General features: G+C 43.2%; 2 protein-coding genes across 8 annotated transcripts; both read left to right on the top strand.

The window, feature by feature from the left end:
* The first annotated feature begins 399 nt into the window (after positions 1-399).
* On the top strand, positions 400-4,378 carry pim3 (Pim-3 proto-oncogene, serine/threonine kinase). The gene is made up of 6 exons (XM_017713628.2): positions 400-815; positions 1,077-1,186; positions 1,339-1,389; positions 1,659-2,022; positions 3,003-3,179; positions 3,310-4,378. The coding sequence occupies exons 1-6, from the start codon at positions 728-730 to the stop codon at positions 3,495-3,497; spliced, it is 978 nt and encodes a 325-aa protein (XP_017569117.1). The 5' UTR covers positions 400-727; the 3' UTR covers positions 3,498-4,378.
* Positions 4,379-5,060: 682 nt separating this feature from the next.
* On the top strand, positions 5,061-14,328 carry brd1b (bromodomain containing 1b). Of its 7 annotated transcripts, XM_017713719.2 has the most exons (14): positions 5,061-5,466; positions 6,387-6,542; positions 6,640-8,012; positions 8,272-8,428; positions 8,675-8,806; positions 9,003-9,131; positions 9,295-9,607; positions 9,811-10,062; positions 10,204-10,680; positions 11,054-11,192; positions 11,390-11,541; positions 12,329-12,438; positions 12,744-12,898; positions 13,447-14,328. In XM_017713719.2, the coding sequence occupies exons 3-14, from the start codon at positions 6,658-6,660 to the stop codon at positions 13,613-13,615; spliced, it is 3,540 nt and encodes a 1,179-aa protein (XP_017569208.1). In that variant the 5' UTR covers positions 5,061-5,466; positions 6,387-6,542; positions 6,640-6,657; the 3' UTR covers positions 13,616-14,328. The 7 variants fall into 7 exon arrangements, with proteins under 7 accessions (XP_017569208.1, XP_017569207.1, XP_017569210.1 ...); XM_017713718.2 differs by lacking the exon at positions 6,387-6,542 and having other exon boundaries at positions 5,062-5,466; XM_017713721.2 differs by lacking the exon at positions 6,387-6,542 and having other exon boundaries at positions 5,062-5,466; positions 11,411-11,541.
* The last annotated feature ends 424 nt before the right edge of the window (positions 14,329-14,752 follow it).

The raw sequence follows: 14,752 nt of genomic DNA on the forward strand, positions 1-14,752 counted from the left end.
CTCAGACATGGTATCCTTGGGCGCCGCGCACTACAATTCACTAGAGCGCGTTTTTCAGGACCTCAGACAGGGCTAGTTTAACTTCAGAGAACTGTATTAAACATTGGGCTGTTCTATCTGTGCTTTTTAATTTTCTTCGTCAGTCAGAGTCCAGGTTTTTTGAGTATTCTGTCGATGTATGTGTGTGTGTGTGTGTGTGTGTGTGTGTGTGTGTGTGTGTGTGTGTGTGTGTGTGTGGAGAGATAGAGAGAGAGAGAGAGAGAGAGAGAGAGAGAGAGAGAGAGAGAGAGAAAGCCTTAGCTGAGGAGTGGCGGAGGGATCTGTGTCCTGTGTGTGTGTGTGTGTGTGTGGATTAACAGGGTTCACTCTCTCTCTCTCTCTCTCTCTCTCTCTCTCTCCCTCTCTCTCTCTACCCCTCTACCCCAAAAGCGGACTGTACGACAGCAGCGCGCGGACACACGCAGGACATCAGTCAACTGGCTCCGCTATGGATGCAGAAGGAGATCAGAGTGAATAGGATATTCAGCGAAGTTTCACACCAGAACGGTGCTGAAACCTCCGGCAGGCTCCCCTTTAACATTAACGTGATATTTAGCGCTCTTTAACGTTTCCGTAAAGGATATTCAGTCTTAACACGGCCGGAGGATACTTGCGATTTGTTTTTAACCACGTTTTTTTCTCGTCTGCGGCGTTTTGGAGAAGGAATTTATTTGGGACATCGTCAAAAATGCTGCTGTCCAAGTTTGGATCTTTTTCTCACATTTGCAGCTCCACTAACATTGACCACTTACCAGTGAAAATTCAACTCCAAGCAGGTACTTAACATTATCGGGAGCCAGTTTTTGTTCTGGTTGCCTTTTCAATATAAAGCCTACTTTATCTCGTGTGACTCTGAAACATTAGAAAGGTGTAAAGCTGAATTGTGGCGGAGCTACTCCAGTTGCATTCCTGTGTCCGTGACCTTAACACTAACATTTGGAGCCATTTTGGCGCTGGTTAGTCAGCGCGCGCATTGGAGGGTGCGTCTTCTTTTTGGTCCACATGTCTGTGAGGCTCACAAACTCTGTCTGTTACAGCTAAAGCCGAACGGGAGCCGTTTGACAAGCTCTACCATGTGGGCTCGGTGCTGGGCAGCGGAGGTTTCGGCACGGTGTACGCCGGCAGTCGGCTCGCGGACGGTCTGCCGGTAAGTGAGTGAGAGAGGGAGAGGGTGGGTGGGTGAGCGGGGGGCTTTGTTGTGGCGGCGGCAGCAGCACATGGCAGCGAATCGCGTGTCAACGTGGCCCGCGCGCGATGCATCTGAACTAAAAGGTGTGCGTTTGTGTTTTATTCACTCAGGTCGCCATCAAACACGTGGCCAAGGAGAGAATCACCGAGTGGGGCACGATAGTGAGTATTATGTACCCGTTATTTAGAGTCTTTGTCCAGCGCGCCTCGAAACACGAGGCTGAAGTCGGCTTCGTGTTCGAATTTTCCCGTTCCACCTTCAGTGGTGCAGCAGCTACATTATGCAGCCTCCGGCGACAGAATGTAACTGCTGCACCATTTAAGCTGGAACGGGAAAACTCAAACAAGAAACTGGCGGACAGGAAACCGACCACAAAACATATCAGCCTGTCCGCGCTACCTCTGATCAGAGTCCGCCATCTCCTTCACAGAACGGCTCCCTTGTTCCTCTGGAGGTTCTCCTGCTGAAGAAAGTGGGGAGCACCTTTCAGGGGGTCGTTAAACTGATCGACTGGTATGAGAGACCTGATGGCTGGCTGATCATCATGGAGCGGCCGGAGATGGTGAAGGATTTGTTTGACTACATAACCGAGAAGGGTGCGCTGGATGAGGACGCGGCCCGCGGCTTCTTCGGCCAGGTGCTGGAGGCTGTGCGGCATTGCTACAGCTGCGGGGTCGTTCACCGGGACATCAAAGACGAGAACCTCCTAGTGGACTTACGCACAGGAGACCTGAAGCTCATTGACTTCGGCTCGGGGGCGATTCTCAAGGACACCGTGTACACTGACTTCGATGGTAAGTCCTTGACTTTCACACTCCCACCCCCTCCACCCCCAACGGCGAAGGACTAAAGGGAATCAAATAGACCTTTTGTATTGAGTTTGCCTGTTCTTAAAGTGGGCTGGCCAGTTAATGTCCACAAGATATAAAACGCTTAGTTTACTCTGAAGAATACTTTCAGATCCTCATTTATAAAGAAAGAAATTTGAATCCTCTGTCATCTGATTTTATCAAATGCACAGCCCGTTTCTGTGTGGATTGCTGTATAATGATAGTAATAATGTGCTAATAATAGTAAATAACAATAATGGGAATACATTCTAGTGAAATGTCCCATCTAACAAAGTCAGAGTGCCTTTCAATAAAAATAGAGCTGTTGCTGTGTTGTGAAATGTGAGTTGTGAAACCACGTGACAGCTGTTTTTGTTTGGTATCCAGGCTGATCTTACCCTTCGGGGCTCGTACACCACCTCTGGTGCACTGGTGAAGAGACTTTTGTTATGGGGAGTGACTCATGCTGAGCCTGTTTGGAGTTGCTTTAGCATATTGCTTATCTGCACTGGGTGCATGTGAAAGGGTGTAGATGAGCCTCTAGTTTCAGTTGGCTTTAATTCCTTTGAATTCTCCTCGCTTCCCTCAGCCGGCTGTGAATATAGTGGAGGAGGGGCTGTGTTGGAGAGAGACGTTGGCGCCCGCCTTTTCCAGTCAGCTGACAGAGTAGCTCTTACAAAACTGCAGTGTAATCCAAATGTAACAGAAATCTGTTACAAAACCTGCCAGTCAGACCGATTATGAAATGTTTCCTCAGACGTCTGATGAATATTACAGAAAACAGTTGTTTTATTCATAAATCTTTGAGCCCCAGCAGCTGTGAAACAGTTTGTAAATATTTAAAATTCTGCATTTTAAAAACATTTTGTTTGTTTTTATCTCTGTAAGTCTTTGATTGAACACTTGAATTTAACAGTGTGCCCCCTCCTCTTTTCTGTGTGCAGGTACAAGAGTGTACAGCCCCCCAGAGTGGATTCGCTACCATAGGTACCATGGACGCTCAGCAACAGTGTGGTCACTGGGTGTGTTGCTTTATGATATGGTATGTGGGGACATACCGTTTGAACACGATGAGGAGATTCTCAAGGGCCGTCTTTTCTTCAGGAAGAGAATCTCCCCTGGTATGTCAAGTGTTGAGGGCACTTTGCCGAGCTTATCTAACTTAAAACAATGTCAGTATCAGTACTTTTCTGTTTTGTTTGTAATCGAAGATCTGCTAAAGTTCACCCTTCCTTGCTTGGTTCTCCACAGAGTGTCAGCATCTCATCAAATGGTGCCTCTGCCTGCGGCCCTCAGACAGACCTACACTGGAACAAATATTTGAGCATCAGTGGATGCGTACAGAGAAAGACTCTAATCCAGAGAAAGGGGACATCACTCTTCTTGTGCTCAGTGCAGACTCGTCATCAAGCACAAGTTCAAGCAAAGAGAGCCTCTGACGGCAATGGATATATATACTGACTGATCATTCACAATGCAAAATTAATTGCCGGGACTTCTTTAAGTTACTTTAATTTATTTTTTGGTCTTTTTCATTTCAAAGGGATGGATTTTTCATGGGCATTGTATAAGCAGTGATGCTAGCAACCCTATGGTCATACTTGTTGCTCTTATAGAGCTTAGACTTGGACTTTACTTATTAAACTATTAGTTCAGTGCCTTTTTTCTCCCCCCAGAAAGCTGCTTTTGTGGGACCTACATTCTTTTTATGAGGTCTGTCTCTCTTGCCCCCTTGTGGTGGAATTTCCTCTTAACAGGCGCGCACACATAATACCGTCGACTCCTGAGCATGTACTCAAAGCGGAGGGTCGCAGAACTCCTTCAGTGTTCATGCTGTTTCCACATATTGGCCTTTGGTTACCAGATACTTGGGTGATGTGCACAATCAATGCAATATTCATGGGTTATAGGTTTTTGAATACAAGTATGTGTTGTATTTAAGTATTTTCTCTCCCATGTATATTATTTATTCATACAAACATTCCACAGTATGTGGCTATTTATTTATTTATTTATTCATTTTATACCATCTGCAAAAAGGAAAGAAGACTAGAGTTGATGCCCCTGGCTTATTTGTAGCTCAATCTAAAGGCTTACAGGTGAGCTAAGCCTGACTAATGCTGATATACATTTAGGTGGGACTGAGTTGCTTAAGTGAGTCCATTCTAATGTAACATGGCTCTAGAAGTTGTCATCTTCCATACTAGATGGAAGTAGCGTCCTAGTTTGTCCTACTTCCACTGTGACTGTGGAATTCTTTTTGCATTTGTAAACAATGCTGAGTTTATTTTTTATAACAATAAATTCCTATAATATGAAACTGTCTTGTGTTGTTCCTGAGCGTGACAGTGTTATTCTCATCTATTAGCCCTATGAATTCTCTCACATGTTGTAAATGTTGTATGCGTTCTTGTCTGAAAAATGTCCATCTGATTGGACATTTAAGTCAGTGTTAAATCGTATTTTACTCTTTGCATACATAAATATAGCATTTGAGGGAGCTTCTTTGCTACCCAGTTTCAATCTCTTTCAGATATGAAAAAAGGAGGAAACAAACGTCCTTTTCACGCGTTTCTCCCACTCCCATTTTCCTGTGTATGGTGCACTTTCAGATCAACAATTCAGTAACTGCGCCTATGCTGCCCCCTAAAGATTTTGGATGACTCGGGGTCACTTAGGCATGGGTGGAGAAAAGGAAGTGAGAAGATGGACAGCAGAGAAAGCAAAATGTTATCAAGACCCATTCAATTTCTGTTTCTCATCAGTAATTCCCAACTCATTAATACACACCAGGATTCATGCGCTAAGTAATCCTTAATCAATATACTCATGAAGGCTGGCTAGCAGCGTGGGTTTCCACGAGTAGGAAAGCACCAAATATATAAGTAATTGTCACATTTCAGTCTTCATTAGGGTTTATTTGTTTGTATTTGAGGAGTGGGGGAGGGGGGTTACTCCTGGGCTCCCGGCCTCCTCGCTGCTTCCTCGTTGTAGAGCGGGACGTAGTGAGTCACGTTGTGCGCTGGGCAGGATCCGTACAGCCGCATTGTTGTTGGGGGCAGGAACGGCGAGCTAGCCTGCTAGCACCGATAAAGATCGCATCTTACCACATTAAACCGACCGACCACATAAACAGGCGAATGTTCGTTTTAAGGCGCGGGTTAATGCGGCTTACACAGCTCCTCTCGGAATCCAGGCGGCTGTCTTGCCGTATCCTTCAAACACGAGTAAAAGCTCGAGCGGCTCTCGTTGGATGCTAACGCTGTCCTAGCAGGCACTGGCTGCGTGCTTTAGCCTCCTGTGCTCTACCACAGGCCCTACACGGCGCGGCCGCTTTTAGCTAAGTTAGAAGCTAGCGTGCTACAGCATTGCTTTGAGGGCTTACTCTACGACACTTCGAAGCCGAAGGTAAGAAAGATGGCTCTCTTTTTCTTTTAGTGTCTAGTTCGGCATTTAAGGAACTTGAGCATGTGGCGTGGAAGTGGGAGAGCGTTAACGTTTCCCTGAATGTTCCCCTTTAGACCTTGTTTGTTTTGTCTGACGCCATCTTTGCCTAATTTCGAGTACTAGTAATGTTAGCACCGATTAGCCCGCTAAAGCTAGCCGGGAGGAAACCGCCGATTTTCGTGCTTGTCCTTGGCCTGTTTGTGTTGTGGGTAATGTTAGCTAGACGGCTAACACCCCAAGTTACTTCAGCTGGCTAGTGTTACGCTCCTAGTTAGACATGTCTATGTTTTACAGTGGTTTTCCACCTAAAGTGTCTTTATAAAAGTTGCCCTTAGGCTCGTTTGTCTCCCACTAGAATAACTTGGCTAACGTTAGCTTAATTCAGCAGTTCTCAACTGCAGTCCCGTGGACACACTGCCCTGCAGAGTTTAACCCGAACTGCTTCATGAACTAATTATTAAGTTCTTCCTGAACTAGATCAGGTGTGTTGGGCGGGGAAGACCTGAAACGATGCGCTGGAGCTGTGGACTCCCGGGTTAATTCAACAATAGCTACCGTAGTGGTGTTTTAGCGCTTTAGTGAGCTAACTAGCTAGTTAGCTTAACTTGGCTTGTATGCTCCACCACTTCTTGGGGAACACAGCCGTAACGCTAGGAAGCGCTTTCGTTTTGGTTGTTTAGTTAGCTAGCGTTAACTAGCTAGTTATATTTTAAGCACCCAAATAACGACACTGCCATGCAAATTATAACGGTATATTGTCCACGTGCGTTGTATTCGGGGAGCTGGAATATAATACAGAAGTTATACACCATATTGCACGCATAAGGTGTAAATTACAGGACACTTAAGCAAGTTTTAACAGTCTGGGGGTTTGTTGCCAGGCTTTGACGAACCGTTTGATGAACCGTTTCAAGCTTGGCTTTCCGTTGCTATGGGCACAGAGCGAGTTCGTTACAGATAGGTTTCTGTCGGAGGCAGATTGGATACATTGCTAGGTTTACAGTAATCAAAACAGAGAGAGCTGTAACATAAGGAACGTAAGTTGTTTGACTAAATAGAATATATTTTTAATACTAGCTGAAATTCTTCGGCGCTGTCTTTTGATTTGTTTTTATATGAATGTCTCTCCGTTAGTTCCTCCAGGTGTTAAAAATGAGGAAGAAAAGTCGGAGTAATCGTGCAGCCACTACGCAGAGGTCTCCATCACCCATCAAACCCTCACGAAACCGTGAGACTCTCACCTATGCCGAGGCCCAGCGTATGGTAGAGTTGGACATTGAAGGACGTGTTCACCGAATCAGCATCTATGACAAGCTTGATATCATCAACAGTGATGATCCTTTAGCTCAGGAGATAAGTGAATGCAACAGCAACAAAGAGAACACAGAGAAACCTCAGCAGGTTTTAGTGCGCTCTGTACGACTCAAAAACAATCAGCAGAAGAAGTGTGCTGCTCTCACTGCAGGACAGGCCTCTCCAGCTCAGGGGAGGTTGCCAGAGCCAAAAATTCGAACGGTTGAATATAATCTTCCAGCTGTGCCACGAAGACCCTCCTGTTATTACACTTACATGGAAAAGACATTAGATGAGCTGGATGAAGAGGTGGAGTATGATATGGATGAGGAAGATTATGCATGGCTGGATCTGATCAATGAGAAGAGAAAGAGTGATGGTTATAGCCAGGTGTCCCAGAATGTTTTTGAGTTTCTGATGGACCGCTTTGAGAAGGAGTCCTTTTTTGAAAGCCAGGGTCAGGGGGATCCACAGTCCCTTATTGATGAGGATGCTGTGTGTTGCATCTGCATGGATGGCGAGTGTCAGAACAGTAATGCTATTCTTTTTTGTGACATGTGCAACTTAGCAGTGCATCAGGAGTGTTATGGGGTCCCTCACATCCCAGAGGGCCAGTGGTTGTGCCGCCATTGTTTACAGTCTCCTTCCCAGCCTGCAGTGTGTATTTTTTGCCCCAATAAAGGAGGAGCACTTAAGAGGACAGATGATGATCGTTGGGGCCATGTAGTCTGTGCCATTTGGGTCCCTGAGGTCGGCTTTACCAACACGGTCTTTATTGAGCCCATTGATGGTGTCGCTAACATTCCACCAGCTCGTTGGAAGCTGACTTGCTACCTCTGTAAAGAGAGAGGAGTTGGTGCATGCATACAGTGTAGTAAGGCCAATTGTTATACTGCCTTTCATGTGAGCTGTGCTCAGAAAGCTGGCCTGTACATGAAGATGGAGCCCATCAAAGAAGTGACTGATACAGGATCCACAACATTTTCAGTGAAGAAGACGGCATATTGTTGTTCGCACACTCCCAATGGTTGTGTTAGGAGGCCTCTTGCCATTTATGAAGAGGCCCAACCCAAAAACGGACTATGCCAGAAGGGCAAACAGAAAAATGGAAGGACAAGGGTAAAGGGATGCCAGAAAAAGAAGAATAAAAAAGTAGAGGCAGAGCCTGTTCAAGTGGTTCCAGCTGTGTCTGTGCCAAGTATAACACCTAAAAGGTAATCCACTTGTGATATAAGAACTGAATGATGAGTACTTATTTTTTTTGTCCACATGTTTTACATAAAGGTATGTTGTACAAATCTTTTTTCAGCAGGCTTATTTGACTTCTCAGTCTGCTATATTTGGTAGATGTGTAGCATTCCCTTTGACAGCAGTAGATTTTATTTTAGAACTTATTATTATTATTATTATTATTATTATTTTTATTTTATTATTATTTTTTTAAACTTCTAACTCTCATTTTTATTTTTTCAGCTTCAACACTATCCTCAACCAAGTTTCTGTGCAAAGGAAAAGGCTGTTTGTGGAGCGTGTTCTCAGTTACTGGATGCTGAAAAGGCAGTCAAGAAATGGTGTGCCTCTTATTCGACGTCTGCAGACCACCATACAGATTCAAAAAACACCACAATTGGTAAGTGCTTTAATGCACTACATACTGTTAAGCAATTAAATATTAATCTGTACTTTTGTAATCCTTATGTTTTCACTGTTTTATTTATACAATGGACATTATTAAAACCACTCTTCACTAAAACAATTTTTTGAGCTATATGTCTAAAATAAAATCCAGTGGCTGTTCAGTAAATGATCATCAGGGGTTTTGCTTAGGACTGCCTAGAAGGGTTTGGGTGAACAATTCCTGTGTGTGTAAATTCAGGAGCAAAGAGAGGATGACTGCAGGACACTGAAGGAGCAGCTAAAGGACTTGCATCGCTTGCGGCATGACCTGGAGCGGACACGCTTGCTGCTGGAGCTCATTCGCAAGCGAGAGAAGCTCAAGAGAGAGCAGGTCAGAGCAAAGCAACCACTTTCTGCAAGCTTCAAGCTTTCTGCACCAAGATGGGCATAAGCTTGGACAAGTGGACAGAGCCTTTGCTATTACATAATGAATAACACATCACCATCTGCTGTGTTAGTTTTATGCAGTTGCTTTGATCTGATTGTTTTTAATTGTGGTATTCATATTCTGTGATTCCTCTCCTCAGATGAAGCTTCAGCAGTCAGTGCTGGAGATGCAGCTTACTCCGTTTACTCTTGTGCTGCGAACTGTGCTGGACCAGCTTCAAGAGAAAGACCAGACCAGAGTGTTTGCTGAGCCTGTGAACATTAAGGAGGTAAGACCCTCATAATTTTCTTTACCTGTCATGTGGAGTTTTAAACTATATGTAAATGATAACACTTGGTCCATGTTGGGTCCTATCTGAAGCTTATTTTTGTCTTAATTGGGCAACTGTGTTCCTGTCATGTAACTGTTTTTGAATCATTGTTGTTTGTAAGGTTCCAGATTATCTTGATCACATCTCCCACCCAATGGACTTCTCTACCATGAGGAAACGCATCAGTGCCCATGAGTACAATAATTTGGATGAGTTTGAAGATGACTTCAACCTCATTATCAATAACTGCATGAAGTACAATGCCAAGGATACTTTTTTCTACCGTGTTGCTGTGCGCATGCGAGACTATGGAGGAGTTATCCTCAGAAAGGCTCGACGAGATGTGGAGCGGATAGGCTTTGACTTCCCCAGTGGGTTGCATCTACCAGAACCACCTAAAATAGAGCCTCCTCCAGCCCTGACATGGGAAGCAGGTATGAAATGTGTATCAATAAAGCAATAAGTCTTTTTTTAATAAATTGAGGTTAATTAGTGTCTAATTAAGGGGAGAATAGATGATATTCATGATAGCACTTGTCAGTTGTTGCATTATGATTTAGCTTTATAGATTTGACGTGTTGAATGTAAATGGGGAAACGGGATGAGTGAAGGTTCTACAATGTTTTCTCTGTTGCAGTGGACCGGCTGCTGAATCCAGCAAATCGGGTGAACATGTCTTTGGAGGAGCAGCTTAATAAGCTGTTAGAGATGCTGGATTTAACCACTGCTATGAAATCTAGCCCATCACGGAGCAAGCGCCTCAAGCTGCTAAAGAAGACCATTGGTGATGTCCGATTTGAAATGAGCCAGCAGACCAATTGCCCTCCTCAAGAACGACCCCAGGAGATGGACGCAATATGCCCTGTTTCAGAGTGTCTAGATGAAGAAGGTTGAATTATTCCTTTTTTTTTTTACTTGTTTGATTGACATAAATGCAGAATGTTTACAAGCATGTACATAATCTATTTGCTGCAGACAGTGAACAGACATTCTGAAGTGTATTCATACTTTCTTTTTTCTTATTTCACAGTTGACAATTCATTACCTCCCAAACTGGAGCCTTCAGTTTCTGTTCCACTTGTTCCAAATTTGGACAGCCCTTCAGAGCCCCCTGCACTGAAACCCATGGAGCCTAGCCCTGATAAGTGCCCAAGAAAGGTCAAATTTGATGGAAAGATGCTCTCTACCTCACTCTTAAATGGACTTTCCAATGAAGTGCAACCCTCTGAAAGCAATGTTGTGGTAGCTACCTCCACACTCACAGAACCAGCAGGCACAGTTAACCGAAGGACTGCAGTGCTCTTCCGAAAGTCTAAGAGTGTTAGCCCACAGAAGCCAGCAAAGGTTGGACAAGCTTCAGTGGACTGCCCTCAGCTGGGCTCCAAGACAATTTTGTCAGTGGTCATTCCTCGTCTAGAGACCCTGCTCCAACGAAGGAAGAGGACACGTAGTGGAGACAGCCAGGATGGAGATGAGGAGGCACGCCCAGTGAAGCGTTTTGATAATGGTAAATATAGCACACTTATTAGCACTGCTAAGAGGGTTGGTGTTAACGTTTTATAAAACATCAGTTAATGTTGAAAACACATCCTCAGCATTGTTATTCTAAGGCTGCTATAATATCACTAGATCAAAGTCAAAGTGTTTTAAGGTGTTAAGACCATGAAATGAAGATAAAAAAATAATAATAAAAATCCTTGTATTTTTTTTGTCTTGGTGAACTGCAAAAATTAGTGTTGGCAGAAGGTTTCTGCACAGAGTGCTTAATTTTTGTTTGGGGTGTTTTGGTTACACCAGTTTTGTCCACTAGGGTTGATGCATGTGATAAATTAATGCATAGAAATGCATTCTCACTTAAGTGGTTTGTTGGTGTGTCTAAGGGCTGTCTAATGGCTTTGTATTGGGGCCAAAGAAAGAGCTAAGTGGCAGAGTGCTAGAACCTCGCCGCCGCTGTGCCTCAGAGTCCAGCATCTCCTCCAGTGGAAGCACCAGCGTGCTGGGAAATGCGGGGTATGAACAGTAAGAATAAGATTTCCGCCATCAGTCTTCATTTAGTCAGTGCCTTTAAAATGTTGTTTACATTGCATGATCTTTGAATAGTGTATCTTCAGACAGATTACGTACTGTAAAATATCAGCAGCTTAGCTCAATGTTTATATTATTATATAATGCAGACGCCTTGACAGTTTGTTTTTGTCAACGCTAACTCGGAACAGCTCTCCTCTTGGCTTGCTTAGCACTGTCAGCCAGCCTAAGAGTGGGAAAGGGAAGCAGGCGATGGCACGACGAAACACGACGGATGACAGAAATGAACTGACTGCGTGCATGGAAATGGGGAGCATTTCCAAAGCAAGCAAGTTGGCAGCTGGTGAGTTGCCTGCTTTTGGTAAATATGGAATTGTAGTGTTTTTGTGTTGGAAACAATGGCCATTTATTAACAAAATAACCCAGACTTTCAGTTGTATATGTGGCTGTGCTGCTGCCAGGTCAGCTTTGAGAAGCTTGCTTGCCCCATCCTTCTTCGCTTGCTTCAGTAATGCTCTGCTACATGGCTTCAGCTGACACTCTGTGATGCCTTTGCTTTTGCTTCACTGTCTGCATGAATAATTTCAGCTTCAAGTACATCTGTCTCATAATTAAAGCCATCACAGCTAATCCTGTTTTAAACGTTTCATGTTTGCCTGCTAACAAAACAATGACTACTCCAGTTCCATCCAAAAGTCATTTTTAATGTTCTTTATAATATGTATCACTTATTTCTGGTGGCATTAGATTTCTAAACACACTTGGGCTTCATAGTGGGCTGACTATAAATGACCTGTTTCATAGTTCTTAAACAAAAGAGTTTATCTAATAAGTATTAGAATTCTTAAGCATGGCTTTTAACAAAGCAGTGCTTAAATCATTTTTCATCAAAAATAAATGTTTTTACCTGATTTTTGGATGGAATTCTCTTAAACTATGTATGATAAATACCCACTGTGGAGGAGACTGCACAGGTAAACTGCCTTTTGCTTCATGCCTTTTGCATCTAAGAGATGGCCCGTGCTACTTAATGCTGTTTGGAATTGCACAGCCATGGCTCTTGCTCTTGAGGTGTTCTGCCTCATGTTTTTGGTGAACCCCTCATAACTTATCATTATTCCTACTTCTAGAACTTGACAACAGCAATATATGGATGCCCTCTAATACTACCACACTAACTCTGGAACCCTTTAAACTAGTCTGGGCAAAACTTAGTGGATATCCCTCCTACCCTGCCTTGGTGAGTGTGCATGTGTGCATGCCAGACAGAGACTTCTTTTTCTTCATCATCCCATGCATCTGCCTTCTGCCATCCTGTGACTTGTGTTCATGATGACACAAGTGTCATGCTGCCGCACAAATCAGAGGTGTAGAAGCCAAAGCATTGTTTGCCAGGTGACTCAAACAGAGTATGTGGGTGTGTCTTTGTGTGGGTGTGCATGTGTCAGTTTAGTGATGAGCATTTCCATCCTCGAACTACAGCTCTCGCTGTCACGGTCTGAGAGCAAAAACATTTATTTACTTCTCACTCACTCATTTGTGTAGATCATAGACCCGCAGATGCCCCGGGCGGGTTATCATCGCAAAGGCGTGTTCATCCCCACTCCTCCACGGGACGTGCTCAGGGTCGGCGAACTGATGCAGTACAGGTCAGAGGAGAAACTCTACCTCGTCCGCTTCTTCGACAACAAGCGCAACTGGTGAGACTCCCTATCTTGATTTATGTTCTCATATGCAGTACTGTGCAAAAGTCTTGGGGAAATTGTCTAAAATAATTTGTCAGGACAGTAACCATTTTTACGCAGTTTAACATTACAGTAAAAGCAAACAAACATTAATGCTTTTCTGAGAACAAGAAACTGCTGTTACTTCTTACATTAATGCTGTAAGAAGTAACAGCAGTTTCTTGTTCTCAGAAAAGCAGTTGGTATCTTCTGAGCTAGGTCGAAGGACACATGTTTGGTTCCAGATTTATATAATTAAGAGTAAAATTTTTTCCAAACAAGTAACAACACATACTGCCCTATTAAATAGCTTTTTAAAGTACTGTGTATGTTCATGGCTCTGCCAGTTAATTGGGGGGAAAGCTAAGTGATTTGCATATGGTAACAGAAATATTATGAAAATGCTCATTGAAATGTTTGCTTTAAGCCTGAAGACTTAAACAACCTTTTTTTTCCCCCACTGACTAATGACGAAGGTAAAATATTTGGTATTAACTACGTGCATGTTTAATTTTTTTTCTTAGGCAATGGCTTCCTAAGTCCAAAATGGTACCTTTTGGGATCAGTGAGACTTTAGATAAAATCAAAATGTTGGAGGGACGCTCGTCGAGCATTCGCAAAGCTGTGCAAAGCGCCTTCAGCCGTGCCATGAACCACTTGAGCCTAGTCCAGGACTTAAGTGACGGGGACTAAAACCTCATTTAATGGATCTCTCCAGGGCTCATCAGCCCCATGTTTACCTAGTGTTACACTTGCATATCGGGGTGGCCATGTTTATGAGGAGCCTGATTGGGGCTTCTTCTCGATGGCCTTTCATCAATAGCAAGATGAGTTTCTCAAATGAATGCGAGAGGATCTTCACCCTCCACTAATGTGCTGCAAGACTGCTGTGAACCTTCACTGCCATCACAACTCTCCCATTCACTCCAATCATCAACCATTCACAAAAGCCACGTATCCAACCTTGCCTGTAAATACCAGACTATTGTAAGTTATCCAACACTAATTTATTTTTTGGTTGGTACCGCACATGACCTCATGGAATATTTCTACTCCAAGGTGAATTCTCAACTTCGCACTGAGGTGCGGATCCCGCTGGTGCTACAATGCGAGAAAAGCCTCAAGATTTTTTCCCCCAACCCACACCCCCCAGAGACATGGATGAGGCTGTCGCACTTACTGTATGAAACAAAATTTCTTTTTAGCAGTTAAGTTATTTAAATTTACCAATGCAAGCTTCTCCTCCTTGGCATTAACATGTTATCTACTTTTTTATATAATGACAGATATTCTTATGGGACACAACTATGTGCTGTTTGTAAATATTTATATAAAAAGCTATGAAATTCTATACTGTATATGTAATGGTCAAAAAAATTTTGAACGGAGGAAAAAAAAAAGGTAAAGTAGCGATGAAAAACCAGAAGTGCATCACTCATGCAAAACCAAAAATTTTGCTGCCCTGATTTTTCTTTTCTTGCTTTTTTTTTTTTTTTTTTTTTTTTTTTTTTTTTTTTTTTAATTTATTTTATTTTTATTTACAGTTTTACGGTTTTCACATGAGCGGGTGTGAAATATGAATGTGTGTGTGTGTGTGTGTGTGTGTGTGTGTGTATAGTGTGTAGTGTACAGAAAATAGTTGAGAGATTTTCCAACTTGTTGCATTTATTTCACCGTGTTGTTGGGACCTGTGTTATAGATTTATGAGAATGTGCCTGTGCAAATGAATTGTATTAGAACAAAAAAGTATGCAAAACTTTATATTCAGAGTATGTTGGGACAGTTTGGTTAACGCTGTGGTTGCCTGTTGTTGCTTTCCGTGTGTGTGTG

The sequence above is a fragment of the Pygocentrus nattereri genome, chromosome 11, assembly GCF_015220715.1.
Source record: "Pygocentrus nattereri isolate fPygNat1 chromosome 11, fPygNat1.pri, whole genome shotgun sequence".
NCBI classification, from domain to species: Eukaryota; Metazoa; Chordata; class Actinopteri; order Characiformes; family Serrasalmidae; genus Pygocentrus; species Pygocentrus nattereri.